Below are 22,331 nucleotides of genomic sequence, written 5' to 3'. Positions count from 1 at the left end.
AATTTGAAAGCGTGCAACACTTTCTTAACGACGCGAATAAAAAGTTAAAAAGTTAATTGTCTCGATATTTCGATATTAAAGAACAAATTTTATTACGGAATATATCTCGAATAAAAGCTTATTTTCAAACGGTATATATATATATTTTAAAATAATATATCGGGGAGTAAATTTCAACACTGAATCGACTTTTCTTTTCTTTTTTTACCGATTCTCCGTAGTATAATATTTGCGCGTAGAGATAGATTCACAGGTGGCGGTTTTTCGAATATAGTTAATACGTGCAAATGGAATTCGAGAATAGAACGAAACGTGTAAAACGAAAACAGAACTGTTGCGAAAACTGTTGTGTTTTGTATTCATTTTTTTTTTAAAAAACATAGCGTCTTATTTAAATTTTGTATCTTCTTTTCAATTTTCCAAAAGCAAAAGTCGGGAGAAATTTGGATAATCACGATAATAACAATTCCATTTAACTAAACTCATCGTAATTTCGCCTCGTTCGATTTCGAATGATCGATCGATAAAATTCGATCTGGAAGATTATCGTTGCCCATCACTGATCTCTACAGCCAAGAAAAAGGTTCGTTTCCTGTTTTTCCTTCCTTCCTTCCACTATCCATTCCTCTCCGTTTATATTTACACCACGATTCTACGATTTCTCACTCGAATAAGCCGACTTGATCTCTGTACCTTTCTTTCCGTACCGTTTTCCCGGACTGTAAGTCTTCACATTCGAGACTTATTCTAACGAATACGCATTACGTTACGTACATATTCTATTGACAAAATATATATATATATAAAATATTAATATTCAATAAAAGAAACAACATTGATCGATACTGATATACCACTCTTCCCTTTTTATTCAGATATATAATGTACTTTGCATAATTGTATAATTATATATATATTTATACGACACGATTTAATTAAGTCTCGAATATGAGATATCTGTGTCACGAGTTTCAAAGAGCTACGCAAGCGGAGCTACGTGTGCGTGTGGCGTACTTTTCGCGGCACTTTTTCGGCCTTAAAGTTTCCATCGACGAGAACGCTGTCGATACACGATTGAGGCAAAGAAAGGGCGGAAACGCAACGAAGGAGGCGGGACTTTTTTTTTTTGATCGCCGTGGATCAGGATGACAGGATCGATCCTCTTACTTTCTTTCTTTCTTTCTTTCTTTTTTAACGAGCACGCCTTTTGAAGCACGTCGACGCTTGATACGTTAGAGAGAGCGCTCGAAGAACACCTTTAAAGCCGAAGCAGAGTCGCGAGAGAAGCAATTTGTGCTAACGTGTCAGGCTCACGTGTCATCCTTTCCGTTCTACGCTTTCCCTTGTTATCAATGCCCTCGTTATCGTCCTTTAATCAACCGGATACACCGTTAAAAATTACGTTTAAATTATTTTTCGTTTCAATATTTCGAGTTAATCCAACATGGGTAATGGTATTTTCAAAGCCATTAAAGCGATATTCGTTGTTTCGGATAGATTGGAAATTTGTTGCGAATCACACGTTGACCAACCATTTTCACGATGATCCTGGATTAAATATTAATATCGGCTTGTTTGCTCATTATTTGTACATTTATTAATAACTCGTGTTAACGTTTATTATTCTCTTTGGTTAGATACTAGAGAGAAGTTTTTAATCGATGTTATGTTATAATATTATAATGATCCATATTGAAATTCATTTCAAGTTAACAAGCTGTTGAAGCGTTTAATTTATTTATTTGTCAATTAATTGTTCATCCTTATCGATAATTGACTTCAGCCTAGTAGATTAATTAATTACGCGTAATCGTTCAAAGCGCCCGTTTATTTCGATTCGAATCCGCATGAACGATTCACAATTCACAACAAATGACGATTTACTTCGTGTATATATGTATATATATATATTCAACCGTGTTTCATAGCTTCGAATAAACTTCAAAGGAGGGAAATATTACTCTCCCGCCACGTCACATCCCTCAACAAACTCTTCTAAACCGTGAAAAGTGTTGGTAACTTATAATTTGCTTGCGAGAAAATCCGCTCGATATTCCGCGCGAGGAGAAAGCTATCGATCAACGTTGCTCAACACGTGCTTCGACAACATAGTTGAAGCGCAACTCCGATGGATCCGAGGGAAAAAAAGTTTCGATCCGGAGGGGCCGATTATTCAACGGATAATCGAGTTAGAATACTTTCGATATCTCCACATTTCCAATTTCCAATTAATAATAAAATCGCGTGATCCAGGGAAAGCGTAAGCCAAACATCCGCCATTTTTTTTTTTTGCAAAGGACTGGAGAAAAGAATTTTCGAGAATCGTCCGTCGAGCGGAGGATTCGATCGATCGATAAAGAATGTTTTTTTTCGGATGTTTGGCGAACATTGTACACATCAGATACGGGACGAATTTGCTTTTGTTTTGTTCGTGTAATAAAACTGCGCTTAGAGACAGAAACAAGAGTCGATATACATATGTGTATATATATATATATATGTAGATTGGTACAAATAGACAGATAGACAAAGAGACAGATAGAGACAGAGAGCGAGAAAGAGAAGAGAAGAGAGAGAGAACGAGAGGAAGGAAGAGCGAAAATAAAATCGCAGGGAGCGGAATGAAGATGAATGAAGAAAATTAATCCTTCGTTTCGTACGTGATATTTGAAATTGAATAAAGTTTCGTCGTGAATGAGATGTGTAATATATGAAAAAATGTTGTAAAACAAGAATTTTCATTAAATTGTTCAAAGGATTCGGTTAAATTTAAAAAAAAAAAGAAAGAAATCTATGCATTCGTCGTGTCAAATCTAATTGAAAGTGGTTTCGTCGTTATTAGATCATCCCACGAGTAATGTCGTTTTAAAAATCCCAATTTCCATGGAAGAAGAATGAATTAAATTTATTTCATGATTTTTATTTCGTGTATATTTTTAACGTTCTTTTTTTCAATAATTTCTTGTCTTAATTGATCGAATAACTTTGACTGAATTTATTCTTTTATTTCGTGTTTTTTAATTGTTTTTTCTCTGTTCGAACGTGGATGGAAATGGAAATGGCTCTTCCTAATGCCGGTCATTTATCTATCAAAGCTACGTGTAATCTGTTTAATCGGGAACAATAAAGCCAGAATAGTTTCACTTTACTTTGCAAATTTATAACTGAACGAATTTATAACTGAATGTTTCCGTATACGGAAATATTTTTGTTAAAAAGAGATCAAATCTTATACGTCGAGTATTGCCTTTTACGATTGAAATTGCTATGCAAGATTCATTTCTCATCCCACATTCGTTTCACTGTACAAAATCAAACGTCTATATAAGTGTGATTTCCTCTGAAAAGTTTGCCCCCGAGAAAACCCATTTCCTCAATTTTGACACTTTTCCGATATCGTTCAAGTACCGTTTGTGGACAGCGTCGAATCGAAGAATTTGCTTCTTGGACGTATCAGAAATATTTTATTCAAATATAAAAGCCGACATTATTCACTGGGATGATCCAATATCGAAACGAAATCTAATTTTGTGCATCCTATGAAAAAAAAATTCTCTTCACACGTATTCTTGTGTAACGCTATTCAGTGCCTTTTTTTTTCGTGCTCTTTAAAACTTTAACTTTAAAGTTTCTACAGTTAAATCAGCTAATCACGTACTCATGCCACAGTTTCATCCATTTCCTCTAATCTCGTGAAACGAAGGAGTAGGGAGTAGCAAACGAGACACAAGGAACGAAAGAAACAAACTATGAGAGAGCGGATCGCTGCTAAAAAACGACGAATTAGGCATTACCTAAACGACGAAGAAACGAAACAAAACGAACAAAGAGAAACTGAGAAACGTGGGAGAAGGAAAAGAGAAAAATGTGGTATGAGAAAACGCAAAGTAGAGACGAGCCGCAAAAGAAAATGAACGCTAATAATACACAACTAGAGTCGTGCCAGTTGGGAGAGAAATAGCATGGAGGGCCAATATGCTAAGTTTGTTCAACATGGACAACTTACATTTCCTTTTCTCTTTCGTCAGCGGGTCTATTTCTCTTTTAGTCTCTTTTTCGTAGCCAAACAATTTCTTTAAAGGGGTAGGTCAAGAGAGGAAGCGGTGTGATATATGGGAGAAACGGCAGAACAGTTATACACACACATATATATATATATATATATTATATATAATATACGTATGTATAAAAGTATATATATATATATATATATATATACATGAAACTTTAGACTCACAGAGAGAGAAACAATACGTAGACGAATGTCGATGCGGTGAAGAGAGACGTCGCCTGAAGTAAACGTGAGGCGTAGTAACAGAATTTAGAAGTAAAGAGAGAAGAAAGTGCCTCGTGCAGCCTCGTGTAATCGTATACGAGGAGAAATGTAGAGCACACAGAATCGCGCGTGTGTACACACCGAAGAAAAGGAAAAAAGAAAAAGAAAAAGAAGAAGAGGAGCGATGAAAGAGAGGGGAAGAGTATTCAGAGGACGAAAAGAAAAGCGAAGAAGGTGAGGATGGCGAAAAAAAGGCGCGCGCACGCACACGCGCATCCCGCTCTAACCTTTTTTCACGTCTCCACTCGCATAATACGCATCCGTTTACACGCGTATATGCGGTTTTTTCCCGCGCGTTATTACCTTTCGCGTGTGTGCGCTCGTACACGTTCACACGTACGTACAGTTGGCGGAGATCGTAAATCGAAACACGTTGTACAATTTTCTGCATTCTCGATCTCGATTTAACATTGAAAATTTTTACAACGTATATACGTGTCGTATATGCGTATATGCGAATAAACAGAAAGCCATTCTATATTATGTTTATCTAATTTTTCAAGTTTTCTGCTCGACGTAAAACGAGACAAAAGAAAAGGAAAGAATAATTTTGATATTTCGAAACTTTATATGACAGAATTTACAAAATATCTCTTCCACCAACTATACCATTCCGAAACGAAAATCGAAAAAGAAACAAAAAAAAAAACAAAGATGCGAAGAAAAGATGCGGGTTGCACAACTTTCGCGCGCCAAAAATTTCTCTTCTTCTCTTACACTCTTTTTTTTTCGTTTCTCTTTTTTTTTCCGTTTATTTCTGCTCTATCTTTTACATCCGGTTACACAAGACAATCGCGTGGATATCGAGTCAGGTTCATCGTGTTCTCGCCCGCTTGCGACGATCTAAATCTAATTTTAGGATTATTAAGTGTATTTGTATATATCATATATATTATGTGCGCGTATGTGTGCCTGTACGTATATTATACGCGTGCTCGTGGATCATTAAAAAGCTAGAGTTACTCGAAAGCGTGTGCACCTGTTCGTCTGTCTCTATGCGAGTTCGAGAGCACGGAAGCATCGTGTGTGTGTGTTTGTGTGTGTGTGTAAATAATAATTCGACGGAATATTCGGGGGACGTTAAAGCGGAAGAAAGGGGAAGAACGCAACTCGCCCCCAACTGACACTCTCACTGTTCCGTTTTCTTTTTTTTTTCTTTTTTTTCTTCTTTTTTTATTCGTAATCAGACGCGCGACTAAAAAAGAAGGGGGAAGATCCTTCCTCGACGAAACTCTCTCTCTCTCTCTCTCACACACACACTCTCGCGCTACGAAAAGGTGTAGAAGCGATGCAATAACGTTCGTCCTCTCTCGCGAATCTTTGAAGAAAGATGGACTCTGGATATTCCGCTTTTGCGTTCTCTCTCTCTCTCTTTCTCTGCGTACGCTCGAAGGCATGCAACAACGCTTAATTCATCGCGAGTTTCTTCGAGCTAGCTTCTTCGAACGATACGCAGAGTTTGAAAATTTTTTGAAGCTACTTTATACGCTCGCTTCTACTCGTAATACTAATTGTTCTCTTGTGGGTAATTGTCTAGTCCGCTCTGCTACGTCTCTTCGTTCTCTTTAATCTCTTTTACCACCTAAATAGATTTATTTCTTTCGAAACTATCGCGCGTATGCTTAAGCACGATAATTCGAAGCTTCCGTTTCTAAGAATCGATAAAGTCAGCGGACGATGTTTAAACGAGTTATATCGTAACGTTTCGTAAGTTTTGACGACAAATTTTGTTTCTTCATTCGGATATCGAAAATTGTGCTTGTTGAAAATCTTAATAAGCATAATGAAACGAGGCTTCGAAAAGAATCTAGTATCGAAATATCGTGAGAAATTGAGACGAGCCACTGCGAACTAGACATTCACCCTCTCTCTCTCTCTCTCTATCTACTCTATATAAGGTTATTACATATACACATGCACCGGTGCACGGACGCACGCATTTCTTGGCGTTTTTTTTATCATCTATACCGATTGTCGTACGCTCCTTCGAACCGCGTGTAAAATTGAACATCGTGCAAGCAGCGACGAACGAAGCAAGTCCCTCTTATTGGTTGAAAGGGGCTCGAATTAACGCGGCCACGCGCCAAAAGCATCTGCGTGTGTATGCATTTTTTTTTTTCCTCCAACGATAGAAAAGAAAACATCGATCTTCAGTGAAACAGATAGGATTGACGCGTCCACGATAATTTTCAAAGCTGATGGTATATATATATATAAATGCAATTTCAGTTTCAAAGGAGTTGTTCCGTTGCAGGTAACTCGATGTTAGCCTTCCAATATCTATTTTTACATATAAATGAATTAAAGTGATTACATTTCGATACAATGAAGCTACAATAATTGTAAAAAAGAGACTGAATGATGTCGTTGAAAGAACAATTTTTTTCCGCATTCAGAAAGTTGCTCGTTTAACAAAAGAGAGAATGTTCCAACAGGAGGATCGTTTAAGTAAAAGTTACTCGACGATTACGGAAGTTATATTATAGAAGTTGTGGTGTATACTGTGTTCGATCGATAAAACAGAGTATAATACATCGGGATTATCGATTTAAAAGAAATAGTTCTAGTTCATCCTTTTCTTTTCAACAATCTCCATATTTCGAAATTCGTTATAATATAACTTCTTATTATTCTCGATTTTATCATCCGCTCGAAACAACAACGACGTTAAATTTATATATACATGCGTCGAATAGAGATTCGGAGATTGACGTCACTTTTAATTGCCGCTTTTGAGCAGATGCGCGCGTACATTTCATCGAATATATTTTATTACGTTTAAATCCTTTCGTTGAATGGAAATAACGCGGTTACGTGTTGATAAAAGCGGCGCTAAATATAAAATTTCATCCCATTCATTCGGAGCTCGCTTCGAATTGACGTCAGAGAGGGCGAACGCGGCTGGATGGCCGACGTCAATTCCGCAAGCGTTCGAGTGAAGATCGTCGTAGAAACTGAATCGGCCCCATCAAGACACACTGTTACAAAAAATCCGGAACGAATTCGATCTTTTCAACGAGTAACGAACGAAGCGTCGCGAATTTTCTCCGGAAAAGAAAAAAGAAATATGAATACATGTAGAGCGTTCTTACATTACGAGGATACTACTAAATGTTCGATTAAATTTTATCGAAGAAGGCAAATTCCAACTAATCTGCAATCCGTTATTACAACGTATTATTGGAACGTAAACTCTCTCGAGACTCTGTCGACGCGAACAATCGGCACGAGTTACCTGCAACCCCTTGGTTCCACTTTGAAACTGCTCGCTTGTTACAGTTTTGTTGCAATAATGCAATTGTTTGGACATTCGCGTCAATTTTCTTAGCTTACACTATGGAACAATACATTTACACGGTGAAGTGGAATTCTCTAAGTCTTCGTTATATAACTCCTTTCGATATTACGTAATTACAATTACAATTACTCTTACGAGAAACACCGAGACACGGAAGCGATATATATATATATGTATGTATGTATATCTAATTATTAGAAGAAGAATCATCTACTTTTTTTGGTCCTGTGTCGTATTTTAATATTATCCGTCGATCCAAGCAAACGCAACTCTCGAAACTTTTTATTCCGATTCTCTCCCTCCCTCTCTCTCTCTCTCTCTCTCTCCGCTTACTTAGAATAATTCTACGGATCAAAAGTTCAACGTGAAATTTACAAATCTTTTCTCGTTTTTCAACTCGTATATATATATATATTTTTTTAAGTGTAATATATTTCCCTTGGAAGCTAGCTAGTTGAAAGTTTTCAACGGAAAAGAAAGCGCGATTTTTCCTCTCCCTCTCTCTATTCTATTCTATTCGCGGATAATCTTTCAAATTTAATTTTTCCCCCTCGATCGACGAAAAGAAAGGAAAAAATACGCGAAGCTACATCGCTCTCGAAAAAATGTTCGCAAAGAATCCCAAGAATTCGTCGACTTATTAAATATCTACAGCTAGTAATAGTAGTAACGATAGCAGTGGTGGATATCGCGTTTCTTCCATCTCCCTCTGGCTTTACCTCTCGTAACGATCGATGGCGCGATATACCTCGACTTACGAATTATCAAACCGGATGCCTTTCGAAATAACGAACGAAATCCATCGTTGGTGTTCGTTATTTCGACGAGTTTCGTTTCTTTTTCCCCGAGGAAAAGAAGAGAATGGAAAATGAAATAGAAAGAAATATTCAATCCGGTAAAGGATCTACTATCTCCCGGAAGGAATCTCTTTTTCGAAAAACTTTTTACCACGTACTTGTTAACGACGATGTCTATCTTACTTATATATATATATATATATATATATTTATATATACGACGTTATACACCTATTGTCAGAAACCCTGTATAATTATTTACAGATCCACCCCCAAGAAGAAGAGAGAAAAAAAGAAAAAAGAACAGAGACACATATATTTGATTATACAGGTGTATACAGGTGTGTAGCGTGCTCGAACGTGTACATTGTTATAATATAACAAAGAGCGAAGAGGAAAGTTCGTTTATGCGAAGCAAGCCGACAGTTTGACCGACAATTTATGATTTTACGCCGATGCGTATGGGTGATCCTTTTGGCTAATAGCGCCTCTATTACAACCAAGCGTTCGTCATTTCTCTCTCTCTCTCTCTCTCTCTCGTTACTCTCGTTACTCTCGTGGTTCTCTCTAATATTAATTCCAAGCCAACGCTGATGCTGATGCTGGAATATTATTACGTTATCCACGTGACGCACGTTTCGAAAACGAGACATTCGATTTGAAAGCGCGATATACGTGTTAACCTTCCGATAACTCGATCGGAAAGACACGAAATTACGGGAAACGTCGCGATTTACCTCCATTTATATTCCTCGCCTACGCCCTCCGTAAATCCGTTGCGAAAACCGAAAACCTCGCGATTTTTCCATGGAACGGAACATTTCCTTTCGCGCGAGAAAGGGAAAAAAGAATTACAATGATCACGAGAGAAGAACGAATTTCGTTGAAGCTCTTCTGCTTCGTTCGAAAGGCGGTGAATATTTTTGGAGGCTGGATCAAATTTGTATTTGGGGATGAAAATACGATATAAACGACACGTAGGGTGTAATAATTTTGTTTCGCTTGATATGTATTTTCGAAACTTGGCGAATAGGCGCGTATTATTAAAATTCGGTTAAATGTTTTGCTGCGAAAAAGGATTGGCGGAGGATCGAAGGGAGCTTTTCGAAAAAATTTAAACGGTTTTCGCGATTAGAAAAGCTATATAAAAGTATCTTTCGTTTTTTCTTTCTTTTTTTTCGTTTATTTACACATTCCCCTTCAACACATTCCCTGCCATTTTCGATCGAATCGCGCCATTTCCAGCCAACCTTTCCACCGAAAATGGTAAACGTTGCAGAGTTCGATGAACTGTATAAAACTATATAAAAAAACTGATCTCTGCTACATTTTCAAAGTTAATTTTTTGTCGGATACAAAACGTACAAAATTTGGTGTGTATCCGTGTATGTATCCGGTATTATTATATCTGGCGTAAAAAAAAGAAAAAAAGAAAAAAGGAAAAAAATTGGAAATTTCACGGTAACCGAGGAAAAATCGCGGTGATCGTGTTCGTCCCGTCGGAAAGCGTGCTATTCCAATTTCCATCAATTCGCGGTTTCACGTGCGAGATTCGCGCATCAACGCGATAAATATTTACACCTAGGCTGGCGCGCGTGTAGCCCCGCCAGGACGTGACCGTGCATGTACACACCGTACAAATTTAATATGTCAGCAAGACCGCGGCCCGTGACAATTCGAAAGTGGGAAGCCACTTTCCGCCAAGCAGAGAGTTCGAAAAAACGTTGTTTGTTCGAAACAATTTTTCCATAAACGCGTCAACGTGTTTAGGAAAGGGGAGGGGAAATGTTCGAGCGAGATAGATCCAATAGCTTTGGTTGGGACGAATAAAGAGAATAAAGAGAATAAAAGATGAAGAGAATGGGGAAGAGAGAATTCGATTTCCCCTCGGCGATCCTTCTCCGTTCCTTCCGTGGAAAAATCGGCGGAGGATCATCGCATTGTCGAAGCATTTTTTGACCTCGTCGAATCGCTCTCGCCATTTTTTTTCGTTTTCTTCCCTATTTTTTTAATTGTTCCGATACGACACGTGTCGTATGTAATATATATAATTGTTTGGATCAAACACACACGCACGCACACATACACGCGAGTGACAAGTAAAGTAAAGGCTCGGTACTCGCATCGGATACGGATTGATTATTATAAGTGTGTATGAGATATAGTAATATAGTAATATATACATGTACAAAGCGAGAGAGATGGTGATATTCACTTTCTAAAAGTGGTGCTATCGCGGCGCTTTCACTTTCCGGCTAACGCTAAACTCGGTCTGATCGAGGTTCAACTTCTCCCGTGTGTGTATATATATATATATATATATGTTTTATGCGTATGCGTGTACATTGCGTGTGGAAATGAGAGAAAGAGAAAAGAAAGAAAAAGAAAAAAAAAGAAAAAAAAAAGAAGAAGAAAGAAAAAGAAGAAAGAGAGGAGACGGTCACGCGTAGATGTGTCAATTTATGAACTCGTTATACCGGCGTCTTTGGCAGTTTCCTGCGCGTCGGTGATGAAGGCGTTTTATCCGTTTCCCCTTCTGAAAAAGAATATACATTTCACGTGTCAACGCAATAAGCAATAATAACAACAACAACAACAACAACGACAACAATAACAACAACAGTAACAACAATATTAATTCAAGGTCAAATTGGTCAAATCGAACGTTTCATCGCGATTATTTTCATTTTCCCCATTTTCGAATGATGCGATAAAAGGAAGGAAGAGAGAGGAAAAAAAAGAAAGAAAGAAAACGAGAACGTTTAATCCCTGATACGCGAGAAGACGAACAGAAGCTGCTACTGACGAGCGCGAAACAATCAACTTTTTCCTCTCTCTCTCTCTCTCTCTCTCCTGCCCCCCTCCCCTCTCCCGTTTTTTTTCCACTCTCGAAACGCGCGCGTGCACGAATCGAGCGAATCCTTCTCGCTTCGTGCGAGTTATCGATTTTAAAGCCGACGATGCACTCTACCCTCCTCCTTCTCCTCGCCTCGTCTAACGATTCATCTTTTTTTCCCCATCGTACACGTGTACACACACACACACACACACACACGCACACACATATATCGGACGATTTCCACGATTCGGTACTCACCCATCAGCAGTCCCAGATTCCCCGGCACTTTTCCAGATGGTGCCGCGGCTAAATCCTCCGGCAGGTCCCCGCTGCGTTACATTCGTGTCACGTAAAAGTGGCGATGGTTGATAAAAGCAATTCGGTTTAACTACTTTTCGCAATTCGATTCGACTCGCTATTATATTTGTGTTATTACTTTCCTTTCTTTTTTCTTATCTATCGCGGAATAATTTCACTCATTTTTTTTTTTTTCTATTCATTATTGCGAGCGACTTTAATCTTCAAACGATTGCGTATTTTCGTTGTCCTTCGAATTTGAAATTGTTTCTTTTTTTTTTTTTTTTGTGGAGCGAGTAAGGAATCGATTCTTATTACTTACGTGTCGGCAACGTGCTCGACCACCAAATCGACCACATCGTCGTTCCGCTCTGTTATTTGAACCACTTCCTCGAAGCTTCGATCCACCAGAGACACTCCATTCCACTCTAACACCTGAGGAGAAGTACGGGCAAATTTTTATATTCGTTGTATCAGGGATAATCGCCTGCCTAGAACACGTTCGACAAAGTTTTTGCGTTTGTTTGACGAGCCGTTGCCGATTTTGCGTACCACGCCCGATAGCGATGTTTCGATATATCGATAACGACTTATCGCTACGCGTTCAAAAATATCGATGCTGTTTTCTTTTTTTTCTTTTTTTCGAAACACTGTCAAAGCACATGTAAATGTAATTTGGCATCGCGATATCAGAGATTCATTATATTCGTGAGAATGTGAAATAATTGAATGTAATTTATTCATAAAAAAGAACAAATCTCCAATATTTTCTGCAACGAAGTTTATCGAGAAGTTTAGAAAAGCTTTGGAACATTGCTCTCTGAATAAACTTTATTTTTTTATATAGAAATAACGAGATAAACGAACGATCTCAACGGTGCAATTTCCTCCTTTGCGCGGTAAGAAACAAAGAAATATTAATGCTGCTTCTTTTTTCGAAACACTATCGCATGTAAATTTTTTTAATTTAGTATTGCGACCTCGGAGATTCGTGAGAATGTAAAATTTATTTATGAAAAAAAAAAAACAAATATCCAATATTTCCTCCAACTTACTCAAGACGTGGAATTCGATAATTAAAAAATGAAGCAAACTTTTCTCGTTTAGAGAAGCTCTGGAACGTTGCTCTGTGAATAAACTTTATTTTTTTTATATATAAATAACGAGATAAACGAAGGATAAATTTCACGTGTAGCCGTGCAATTCCCTCCTTTGCGCGGTGAGAAACAATTTATTCGTTTGAAATTTAAAAGAGAACTTTTGTTATCGAGTTGTCCGAAGGATGCTCCGTCGACTCCGTGATAAAACGCGGCCCGCCTCCTAAATTGGAAAGCAATATCGGATAACAAAAATATGATAAAATTAATAAAATTAATTAAACAAAATTCGTAAAAAAAGGAAAATATCAATCGACCTCGCGTCGAGGCTTATTCCAATTAATGGCCAACTATTCGAGAATGGAGAAGGTTCAATTTTACGATCACGAGGGATAAATTTGTGAAAAGGTGTAGGCGAAGAAAAACGGGTGTACGTGTATCGTTGGTGACAGGGCGAAATAACCATTTGATACATTCGCCGTTTTATTCAACTCGGTCGCGTACGTAATTTAAAAAGAGAAATAAAATATTGGTGCATTAAACTTGTTTCTGAATTAGACTAATGTCCTTGGAACAATCTTCAATGTATCTTTGATATATTGTTTTATGCGCGACATCTGAAATATTCGCCATTTTATTCAATTCGTTACATAATTTGAAACGAGAAAAAAAATATTAAATGGTTTCTAAATTAGATTAATGTCCTCGGAACAATCTTCAATGTATCTTTAATATACTATTTTATGCGCGACATTTAAAATATTCGCCGTTTTATTCAATTCCGTCGCGTTACGTAATTTAGAGAAAAAAAAAAAAAAGAAATATTAAACTGCTTCCTAAATTAGATTAATGTCCTTAGAACAATCTTCAATGTATCTTTGATATATTATTTTATGCGCGACATTTAAAATATTCGCCGTTTTATTTAATTCCATCGTATTACGTAATTTAAAAAGAGGAAAAAAAATATTAAACTGGTTCCTAAATTAAACTAATCTTCAATGTATCTTTGATATTATTTTATGCGCGACATTTGAAATATCCGCCGTTTAATTCAATTCGGTCGCGTTACGTAATTTAAAAAATATTAAACTGGTTCCTAAATTAGACTAATCTTCAATGTATATTATTTTATACGCGAGATAATCTATTTATCGCGATTAAATCATTTGCAAGGGGTGTTCAATAATAAAATTGTTTCAAAATTATTCCAGATTTTGTTTCATGTGGTCTCCTGGCGGAGCGAAAACATTCCTCCTATCTTGAAATTGAAATCTAGGAACAGGATAAGAAATAAATTCTTAGGAAGAGATAAAAAAAAATCTGATATAAAAGATGTATTTATATAAAATTCTTCGAGCCCCAAGCTAGATATTACACCGCGTTTCTTCCTCGTTTTCCCGTTTTAAGTTTAAAAATTAAAAGTTGCGCGTTGTTTATCCGCAATTTTTGCACCAATTCGTATTCATTACGATGTTTATCGAAATACTTCCCTTCTTAAAAGGAAAATAATACTTTTCCGCTTCGCGCGGAAGTTTCGAAACGCGAAAAAATAGTTGAATAAAAAGTTGAGATGCAAGATTCAGATAAAAATTCTCTCTCCCTCTACGACTACTGTTGAAACGAATTAATGTAATCCTGTTTACATAACAAAGTTACTTTTATTAAATTAAACGATCATGCGTTAACACGATTTTAGCACGATTTCGCGAGAATCGTATAGGTTTTCTTGGTGAAGGATCGTGACGCGTTTGCGTTGGGCGCAGCTGTCGATAACTTAATTAAAATCACAGCTGGGGAGAATGGTTGTCGATATTCGCACGCATTAACCGCTTGCAATATGTTACCCGTTTCTATGGGCGCAAGTTGCCAAGACATTTTTATTTCCAAGATCCAAATGCCCGATCGAGACAATCGAAACGCCGATTTCTATTTTCCAAACTGTGTACGCGTCGGATCGAGTAAAAAGGAAAATATATCTCTCGCGAAGAAAGTCTCGACGTCACAATAAGCTTTCGTACAAGCTTTCGAAGGAGTTTCGCAAACGTGGCGCGAAGAAGAAGAAAAAAATTGGGGCGAGATCTTACCTTGTCGCCTCGTTGTATACCAACTTTTGCCGCCGGTCCATCCGGCAGAGTCCACATCACGTATGCAAATGTACGTCCATCGGTCCCTGTTTTACCACCAACCACCCTTAGACCGAAACCAGCGGCTGTAAAATTAAATAAGTTGAGTGTATAATACGGCCGTATCACCGTTACGATCAAACGCGAAACTTACTTTCGTCCCCCAAGTGGTTCCGGTGTAAAATATAAAATTTTACGAACGCTCGATTTTTTTTTAGTTTTTTATCATCAAATATTTTATAAGTTCACGTAGAGTAAAAGAATCATCGTTGATCGATTAAAAATATTCAGGTTTTCTACGAAAGAGACTTGTTGCGTAACGAAACGAAAGGAAGAAAAAGTTTTGGCGCAAATCGCAATTCGGGATTGTTCGTGCGGATAACAGGAGGAAGATAAAGTTAAAAAGGGGGTGACCTTTGTAAATTAAGTATTTGATCTAGGGAGAATTTCAACGCGTGTCCGATCATTTCTGAAAAATTAAACGAGCCTATTTCGATCTCCGCTCGTCGATCGATAACCATCGAAATGTCAAGACGACGTTTATTACGTGCATCACACCTGCGAACCCGTTTCGTCCTTTTTTCCATCGCGTTTTCAATGATTTCAATTTTGCGAAGAATTAATGGATCGCTGACGCGACGGGAAAAATCGGTGCATACACAAAATTATTGGTGATAGGAATATCAGCGGAAGGGGAAAATCTGGTTTCTGGCGTTACTTTTGATTTTTCGTGGAAATTCGTTTTCCGCGTTAAATTTTATTTATCGATTTAAATTTTTCCGGCTGATCGGAAAGGAAATAACGAACGGTGGAATTGAATGAAATGAGCGAAATCTGCGTCTGTTTTTCTCGATCGAAAATTGGCTAATAATTTTTTCGTACAACAACAACGGGGGAAAAAATTGTTGATCTCGACCGCGAGAAAAGTTTTCAAAATGATTTTCCGTGAATTCATTTATTTCTATTTCACCATACGTTTGAATAAACAAACGGTTTTTGTCCGGAGAAATGCCAATGGCCTTTTATTTTGACCGATAAAAATATAACTTTTAACCGATACGTGCTCTTTAAAAAAAAAAAAAGAAAAAAGAAAAAAAGAAAGAAATTGTTGAAATGATTTAAATATTTTGAAATTGAAAAAAGTTGAATATAATCATTAACTTCGTTCTCTGCGGAAACGTTTAGTGGGGAGGGAGGGAAGAGGGGGGGGAAAAAAATATTTAGACGCGATAGTTAACGATCCAATTAAAAAATATTAGATTTCCGATCGTGAAGTTTTTAAATTGATAAAAATCGGCGAGAGGAATGGGGAACACGTCAAATTTCGATAACGAGAATTTGGAAAATCAAAAAGAAAAAATAAACATTCTCGTTACGTATCCTTGAATAGATGAGCAGCGCGTATTCGAAATATAAACATCATCCCCGTTATTATATTGAAACAAGTGACGATAAAAATCAAATTACCGAATATCAAAAATCAAAAAATTCGAAAAGTGGGAAAAATTTGGTAATAAAAAAAACGAATCATGATATAAACGTCGTTCCTCTAATGAATTAAAAAAAAAAAAAAAAAAGAAAAAAGAAAAAAAATATGCTAGAAAAAAAATTCCGCAGAACGCTAGCGAAACTCGTTAACTCGATGAGCGGAGGAGTGAATCGATTTCCTAAAATAAAATAAAAAAAAAAAAAAAAAGAAAAATTCTCCCGTTCGAAACTCCATAAAATTACGTAAAAAAAAAAAAAAAAAACCGAATAACAAATAACTAAAACCGAGAAAACCGAATCGATTTCGTTAATTTGTTCGGATGGTTCGGTCAATTTCCACGAATTATCGCCGAGCGAAACTCAGTCACGGTTTTATCTCAGTCACACTCGAGGATTACGCGAGGTTAGACGAGAGAGGGAAGGCAAACAATGAATATTCCTCTTGACGTATGTCCGTAGTAACGAAGTAAAGCGTGCGATTAACACCGAACTAATTTAATACCAACGTCACGGCTAATGAAGCCCGCACGCACGCGTATTGTGTAGCAACAGGTCGTATCCCATTCGATGTTTCTAGCGTTACTTAGTAATGGCGGGATTAACGCGTCCTCTATTCGCGGGAACGAAAGAGCCAACCTCCTCTAATCAGGAATCGTTAATCTTGGAGCATCTCGCGGAAATTTCGCTTCGAACATCCCCTCGTTTCATCATCCATTCCGAGCTATTCCTCTTCGTTCGTGAAAACGAGATGGAGCGTAATACGTCATAATTGCGTGTTTGACGTGTCGGAAAGGAGGGGGGAGGGAAATGGCGGATCTGTGATCCGAACGAAGAAGGGAAAGCAAGGACGGATCAGAGTGCGAGCAGAGGGAAAAATAGAAGGAAAGAATATTTGTTATTCGCATTCGAGAAAGAAATAAATATAACTGTGGGTGGAAAAATAAACGAAGAAAAAGTTGACGAATCGGAAAGAAGAGGGGAAATGGAGGAGTGTGTAACTTGGAAAGAATAGCGAGTCGAAGGATTTGTGTGGAGAGAGACGAAAATTGAAGAAAGAGTAGGAAAGTTGACGAGTCGAAATGGGAGAAATGACGGATAATGAAGAAAGGCAAGTTGGAAGGTTTATTATTCGTATATGTAGAGGCGAAAATGTAGGAAAGTTGACGAGTCGAAACGGGGAGGAAATGGCGGATTTATAATGAAGAAAGGCAAGTTGGAAGGTTTGTTATTCGTATGCAAACAGAGAGAGAGAGAGAGAGAGAGAGGCAAATAGGAAAAATAGAAGAAGGAGTAGATCGCTGGTGAGCAGATAGAGCAAGATGGAGAATTGACCAGTTTTGATGGGCGTCGACGCGAGAACGCCAATCAAGGGCCGTCATTCAGGCTTAATTAACAGGGTGGGAATACCGGGCCTACGATAAGGTCTGGGAGCCGCAGGCTTGTTCTGGTAATGACGTTGCAGCGTAATTATCTGATCGGTTGCCCGTTTCTCTACGGGATTTTCGATAAATACTCGAGCCAGCCTCCATCTTGTTAACGTTCGTCCATGAGATGGATCCTGATGGCGGCCCTCGAAAATTTGCCACCCAGATTCCCCCAAATCGAATTTCCCTCTGCCCTTTCTCTCCGCCAATCGCATTAATTCGCGTTGAACAGCGCTACCAGCTCGAACAAAGATGATTATTTGTCGAGATAGTACGAAGGAAACGAAGGAAAAGCGATCCGTTTCAAATTGACAGATAACGAAAAGTTCGTCGATCTTCGTTGATTAAATTTTCAACTCGATGACGATTGAACTCTGGGAACGGTTGAAAAAAATATTTTTCTTCCGATTGATAAACAATAATAAATAAAGAGAATAATAATATACGTTTGGAAAGAATCTCGTGCTCTCCTTCCAAATGAGAAAACAATTTTCACAAAAGGAAATCGTTATTGAACAAATCGGCAAGGAGAAGTGAGAAAATTGAACTTGAAAGAAATTATGATCTTCCATTCGAATATCAAAGTCTATTTATTTAGGTGGGTTAAAGGAAAGGGAGGAAAGAGTATTAAGGTAGAGACGAAAGGGAGGTGTTTAAAACGAGAATTGTTGGGGTCAGAATTCCATGGAATAGAATTTTTTCTCGGATGAGATTTTTACCTTGGAAACGATTAATTTAATTTCAAAAGCAAGTGCTACAAGATTAATTGTAACCGTGAAAACAGATAAAAGTTGGCAATCTAATCTGTGAAACAGCATCCAGCTGTTTCAATTTTTAAGCAACCCTGAGAACACGTGTAAACTGTCGGCCAACATTAACAAGTTTAATTACGCTTGCGCTATCTATCCATCTTCCTCTTTCTGGAAGGGTAGAAGACGTCGCGTTAATTTTCGAGACATTTCATGAAATTAGATTTTATTAACGAATTATCCGAATATTTTGACAAGTAGAATTAAACGAATCGAAGAATCGTAGGAACTTGAATTCGTTACACATTAAATTCAATTTTGTACAATGTCGTCTCGTACATATATATATGGAAAAAAGATTTCTATCTTTCTGTACTCTTGAAATGGAATATTTGATAACAATTTGCTTCTCGCAAATATCAATGTGGATTTTTAGCCGCAGAATGTAAATACAAAGTGTATAAAGAGGAAAATATATACGTAGAAAATAAGACGGATTTAAACATTGTACTTGAAACTAGACTTTTGTGTACGATATATCAAATATAAAACGTTCATTGTTCGATTCAATGAATATATACTTTATTTTCATTTAACGATATATACCGTTGTAATAAATCACAGATAAATTTCTCAACTCGTTTGGAAAGCGCTGTGTAACCACTTTTCATTTCAATCCAGTCTGCTGAATCATCAATTAACTATCGAAATTTTTCAACTCGAACAAACTTTTACAAATTTTCTACAATGAATATTTAATGCGATTAAACGTAGCGTAAAATTTTAAACGTTTCTTCTAAATTCGGCAATCATCTTACGAGAAAAAGACTCTTCTAACTTTTGAAAATCCAAAAGTATCGAAAATGGAAGTATCTTTTGGCGTCCTCCATCAAATTATAACCTCGAACAATCCCTGTTGCTGTAAACTCTCCACTGCTCCCAAATTGTAACGAATCTCCCCGGACGCGAATCGATCATTTTAACGTATCCTCGCGTTCGAATTAAACCGCATGATTCATCGGTTTCGTACCGGCACTGTCGTATCCTGTACAAAGGATAATTTTAATTTTAATCCCCACATGGTATATAATTCGTTGTTTCGCTTCGATTTTCCAGGATTCGATGCGCCGAGCAATTCATCGCGCATCTCGAGAGGAGTGAAAAGTGAGCAAACCTATTCAGAAAGAGCAACGAGTAATTAAACGTCACGCGCACACCCTGTCGGCGCTACGCGTAACTGTTTTCATTGCTCTCCCCCCTTCATCAACCTCTTTATGAACCGTCGTTTTATCTCGCGTGTCCGCCCGGTTTCACCGCGTCTCTTCTCAATTATCCGCACGCCCTTCTCGCGATTCCAAATAATTTTTCCAATTTTCGCTCGAGGAACGAAAAAAGAATATCATCCGCGCGTACGTTAAATGCTCGCAGAATTTTGAGAACGGTGGAAAAAGAATCTCCTTCTTTGAGAATTAATCTGAAAATAAATTTTTCAGAAATAATAATAACGCACTTACTTCTATGCCCTTTGTCCAAACTCGGGTCTCTTCTCAGTTTTATTCTCCTTTTCGCGTTCACCCAGGGCGCTGCAATAAACGACAAAGTGTATTTGATACATTTTTTTCTTTAGAAGGCTGGATAAGGTGTATATATATATATCTTTTTCAACAAAAGAATGGAACGAGATTATCGTACTTTCTTTCGTACAATACAGACGCGTAACTTCCGCTCAATGTAGCGTAAAGATGATTTCGTTTATACCCGAAATTCTACTTCCGATCGATGCTCGTTCTCGCAGAAAGTGATTTGGCATGTCCCTTTTCGAAAGATGGAACGAAATTATTATTTTTATCGAGAATCGTATCTATTGCGAAATATTCTTATCCCTTTCTAAAGATTATTATATCAGAGACTCGTATCTGAATTTTCCTTCTCGAAATGGGTAATTGAAATTTCCTAGGTGGCAAAGCTTCTCGTATCCCTGTTTTTTGCCAGGAATCTGTAAAATTTCATATACGTCATATATTAAATCCGTGGGAAATTGCGTCGAAAGTAATCAATTTTATCTTTCGGGATAATCTTCATCTTTCTTTATCTCTTGTCCACCTTGTTCTTTGTTTTTTCTTCCATCAAATTCCCACCGGGTATTTTTATTCTGTCGAAAGATGTCCGATAAAAGTTTAGAGGGAAAATAGATTCTCCCTGCTTTTAGCTCTTCTACGATATACTTATCGTAAAGAATAATAACGTACGTTATTTTTCGAACTTGCCATATAGAATATATTGTTTCTTTTTCTCTGACTTTTTCTGTTTAGAAAATATATATATATGTATATAGCATTATAGTCGTGAAACTACGTAATATTTTCAAAAAATGTACATGGAATGTAAGCAACGTTAAAAATGGGCGTGTAATTTATTTATTATATTGAATTCTCAGGGGAGGGGAAGAAGGCGGTGAAAAATGACGCAAAACAGGTGCCGTTACTACGAGTCGTCGTTAACTTTTTGTCAGAATTTCTTTCCATCGTTACCATTTAAGGCCTTTATGCTCTCACACGCTTCATTATTTTAATATTTTTGCTCAAAACTCTTTCTCTTCTTTTTTTCCTTTTTTTTTTCACTTCCTTTCAGTTTCATTAATTTTTACACAAAGCGCAGCGTTTTCGAAGGTGTTCGCTTTGAAACACTCTTTTTTCTCAAATATCATTCTCAATCTTCACAAAGCCATTTTCTATATACGTAAGAAGCGGACTTATTCCTCTTTTAACGCTCGTATCACGCGTTTACCAATGAGAGAATACTTTTTCCCGAATTTTTACAGAATTCCAAAAATTTGGCCTCCCTCCACATTTAATTACCAACACGCGACGTTCTCTTTTCCATTCTCATTTATTTCGTCATTCATATTTAGATCTGATATTCGAGTCACATTCACTTTTCATCGCATTGAATTTATTTATGTAAAATTAACACCGTTTCTTTTTTATTATCAACTCACGTAAAAATCCATTATATTCCTTAAAATTCTAAGAATAATCTTTACCGGTATTACTAATGCTTGGTAAGTAACAACGAAACTGAAACGAGGAAAAAGGAAAGAAGGGAGCTAAGAAAGTAAACTAAATTGAAAGAAAGGTGAAAATTATTTTGAGAGAGGGAGATGCGGAGAGGATTCGAGCAAACAGTCAAAGGTATTACGAAACGAAGTTATGAATTTTTAAAAGGATCCGATACAGCATCGGGAGGAGAAACTTTATTATCACGTTATCCGCCTCTCTAATTACATCGACAGAGTAACAGCTAGCTCTCCTCCTCTCGTGGAACAAACTTCAACGTTCCAGATTCAAAATTTGAATATTCGATTACACCTTGTTCTTCCTTCCTTCCTTCCTTCCTTCCTTCCTTCTAAGCCCCCTCCCCTCCAATCCTTAACCATTCCCGATCTCGATATCGGTGTATCACATCCTCGATTTCAGTCTCATCGACCACTTCAACACGGCAAAAACTTTGCGAAAAGATGTTGGAGGATCGCCTCGAGACAGATATCGCCGAGTTATCTTTGTTATCTCGGATAACAACTCGCCCCGGGCGCGAATAAAGCCACGAGAGTGTCTTTACAAGTATCCTCTTCGAGCCAATGTCTGCCCAAAAAATTAGGAGGAGGATCTACTCGCAATTCTCGATATTTTTCGCATTCTTAGCTCCACGTTTTAATAATAATTTTCCATCGCGAATTATTATATTATATTTTTGTTATAAGTATTTAATTTGTTGTTATTACATAGAACTGATGAGAATCGCGTAGATAAATGAAAATCGTCTGAGTGATTGTGGCTCGCCCGAGTTGTTTCAATATACCAAATATAAATATTAAAGAAAG

General features: G+C 37.3%; 1 protein-coding gene and 1 long non-coding RNA gene across 14 annotated transcripts in view; one reads left to right on the top strand and one right to left on the bottom strand.

The window, feature by feature from the left end:
* Positions 1-22,331, bottom strand: part of LOC108002050 (regulating synaptic membrane exocytosis protein 1) — a 128,922-nt gene that overhangs the window by 20,400 nt on the left and 86,191 nt on the right. For all 13 annotated transcript variants that reach the window (XR_009833409.1, XR_009833410.1, XM_017063433.3 and 10 more), the window contains 5 exons: positions 19,966-20,034; positions 14,752-14,876; positions 11,890-12,002; positions 11,529-11,599; positions 10,909-10,967 (listed from right to left, as the gene is read on the bottom strand). Coding sequence is in view for 11 of the 13 variants with exons in the window: in XM_017063433.3 (XP_016918922.1) it covers positions 10,909-10,967; positions 11,529-11,599; positions 11,890-12,002; positions 14,752-14,876; positions 19,966-20,034 (437 nt within the window). In the remaining 2 variants the exon portion in view is untranslated. The remainder of the gene's footprint in view (positions 1-10,908; positions 10,968-11,528; positions 11,600-11,889; positions 12,003-14,751; positions 14,877-19,965; positions 20,035-22,331) is intronic.
* The window catches only part of LOC114578078 (uncharacterized), a 91,572-nt gene that overhangs the window by 22,683 nt on the left and 46,558 nt on the right, over positions 1-22,331 (top strand). The gene's annotated exons all lie outside the window — the stretch shown is intronic.

This window comes from Apis cerana, linkage group LG1 (assembly GCF_029169275.1).
Source record: "Apis cerana isolate GH-2021 linkage group LG1, AcerK_1.0, whole genome shotgun sequence".
Taxonomy (NCBI): domain Eukaryota; kingdom Metazoa; phylum Arthropoda; class Insecta; order Hymenoptera; family Apidae; genus Apis; species Apis cerana.
The sequence above is the reverse complement of the archived record's forward strand: the minus strand, read 5'-3'. Positions and strand labels throughout refer to the sequence as shown.